The sequence below is a fragment of the Phialemonium atrogriseum genome, assembly GCF_030411735.1.
Source record: "Phialemonium atrogriseum strain 8032-3 unplaced genomic scaffold QBC33scaffold_24, whole genome shotgun sequence".
Lineage (NCBI taxonomy): Eukaryota > Fungi > Ascomycota > Sordariomycetes > Cephalothecales > Cephalothecaceae > Phialemonium > Phialemonium atrogriseum.
The window spans coordinates 516,402-519,099 of record NW_026848161.1 but is presented as its reverse complement, the minus strand read 5'-3'; the positions used below and the strand labels follow the sequence as shown (position 1 = coordinate 519,099).

Sequence of the window (2,698 nt, the reverse complement as noted above, 5' to 3'; positions counted from 1 at the left end):
CTTATGTATTCTAATGTACTTTCCCTAGTAAATTTGCTGTAAAGGTACATACCAAAACATTGAAAAATCGAACTTCGTGCTGTTTTTGACTTCCTATCGCTAGCACAAGTAGTGGTGATGATTACGGAGAGGTAGTTAGCGTGTTGGTTATCACCAAATTTAGTAGGCGGTAAGCATTGCGAGGCCTTGTGTGGGACTATGTGGCTTAAATCCTGGGCACGGGCCACGCCGGCCGTCCACCTAGTGATTTTGGCCGTCCACCTAGTGGAGCTTTATATTATACCTTAAACTATCTAACTATATTTAAATCTTATCTATTTACTTTTTACAAATGCTAATAACTTTACTATTTATATTACCCAACTTCTCTAATTAACTTTTAACTATCTTTAACATACCAAATTATATTATTTATTAACTAATCCTTACCTTATTATTATCTTATTTGTCAACTTTTCTTTTTATTATATTTCTTGTCTTTATTATCTTTTAATACATTTCCTTAAATTTCTTCTTGACTTTATTTTAACTATTAAATATACATTTAACATAATACTATACTAACACTACATATTACATAAACCTTTACTTAAAATATATACTTTACTTTATTACTTTCTTGCAACTTTTATTTCCTTGCAAACCTATCTTCTAACTACCCTAAATATACCAACACACAACACCATTGCTTTGCCTTTAACCTTGCCTATTTAATCCTTTTCCTAAACTACTCCTACCACTGCCTTATCTTTTGCCTATTTGCCTTGTCTTTTTCTATCAACTCTTGCATTACTTGCCTTGCCTTTTTTTTGTGCTGCGCTGCCAATTCTACAAACATCTGCACTATTACTTTACTATATTGACATTTAACTTTCCTAACCTCTCTAAACTGCCTTCTATCCCTGTCAATTGCCTTCTACTAATTGCATATTGCTTGCAGCACTTTGCAATATAAATACCTTGAAAACTTCTCATACTGCTGCTTTGTAACTATCTTTCTAACCACCTGCTATATCCTATCTTCTATATCTTTCTACTTCTTGCTGCCTTGCATTTGACACTCCTTTGCATTATAATACTGCTTTTCTTCTCCTACCATCTAATACAATATGCAACAACCTACCTAACTTTCCAACTACTGCCAAAATGCCTCTGCCTCTTTGTACTCCCTTGTTGCCTCTTTCTCTACCTGTCGCCTTTTTTGCTTTGCTATGCATTGCGCTTGCAAAAACTCCTCTATTTTTTTACCTAACTGCTTCTCTACCTTTGCCACTGTCTTTCCCAACACTAACCCTAACCTTTCCTTGCACTTGCACTTGCATTTGCATACATTGCACTTTTTCTTGCCTTTCTTGCAATATACATAGCCTTTTTACCTATCTATTACCTAGTCTAATACTACCTGCTAGCACTGTAACCCTTTTATAAACTCCTTTATTGCTGCCTTTAACACTAACCTATCTTTGCCTTCCTCTCTTTGCTTTACCTAACTGCCTATCCTCTCTTTTTGCCACCTCTAACTATTACTGCTTTTGCAAACCATTACTGCCTTGCTTGCTTTTCTATTCTACCCTGCTTGCCTACTTTTTTGCGCATAATCTTGCAACTAATGCAATGTCTTTGCATATACTACTATCTATATGTCTGCAATGTTAATGCCTATCCCTAACGCATTTGTTGTCACAATTACTTAACTACCTTTAACCTACTCTCTCAACTGCTATGTCTTGCCTTTTATTGTATCTACCTTGCTATAAAACACTAGACACAACAACAACTTTCTCAACTATTCTACTTGCTTGACCTTTTTGCTATATACAATTACCTTTCTACTCTTATACTTCTCTAACCCTTTCTATACAACCTAGCACACCTCTTTGTCTTCCTCCTCTGCTATCAAAACTTTCTTTACCTAGTAACTTACATTTTTTTTTATCGTTGCTAACTTAAATAAACAAACCTGCTGCCTATCTACTTTTATCTTTGCAAAAAACTTTCTAATATCTGCTAGCGCTAATGTTACTGTTAAAAACACTACCTGCACTTCCATCTTTTACAACACCTTGCTTAACTTGCCTAACTGCAGCTAGAATATCCTATTGCTATCTAATACTATATAACACTTATTTACAAAAACCTAGTCTAACTACTCCTATGCTTGCAACTAGTTAACAAATAACTAGAAACTCTTTGTCACTGCCAACTCTAGCGTCACAAACATAATTAATACTGCTTAGTTTGCCTTCTAGCTTTGCCAAACATGTAAATTAATCTTGCATAACTTGCACTGCCTATGCAAATCCTTTTGCAATGCTACTAACAGCACTATTACAATTGTCACTCCTTCTAGCAAACAAAACGCTAGCAATATAAACAACATGCTCTTACCTTTCCTTATCCCTGCCACCTGCATAATCAGACTTTTCCTTTAGATAATTGCCTAGATTACCCTCTCTTGCATGCTGCAAAACTATGCCTTCTTCCTTATTATAACCTTTAACTAACTTTCTATGTCTACCTGCTGCAACTGCGTAAACTGCTAGAACTATGCTTCTTTTTGCATGCTATTAAATATGTCTAGCTTTTATTTCTCCCTTAACCCTAACCTTGCAACCTTATCTTCTATGCTAAACCTAAAAAATCAGTGCCATTTCTAGCTAATTGCCTAGAATTAATCTTGCCATGCAACTATCTCAAA

General features: G+C 35.1%; 1 protein-coding gene across 1 annotated transcript; it reads right to left on the bottom strand.

The window, feature by feature from the left end:
• Nucleotides 1-2,245: 2,245 nt before the first annotated feature.
• On the bottom strand, nucleotides 2,246-2,425 carry QBC33DRAFT_457587 (uncharacterized protein; the record flags this gene model as incomplete). The annotated part of the gene is made up of 1 exon (XM_060424864.1): nucleotides 2,246-2,425. A coding segment is annotated over one exon (180 nt), but the record flags the coding sequence as incomplete, so codon positions are not given.
• Nucleotides 2,426-2,698: the final 273 nt, after the last annotated feature.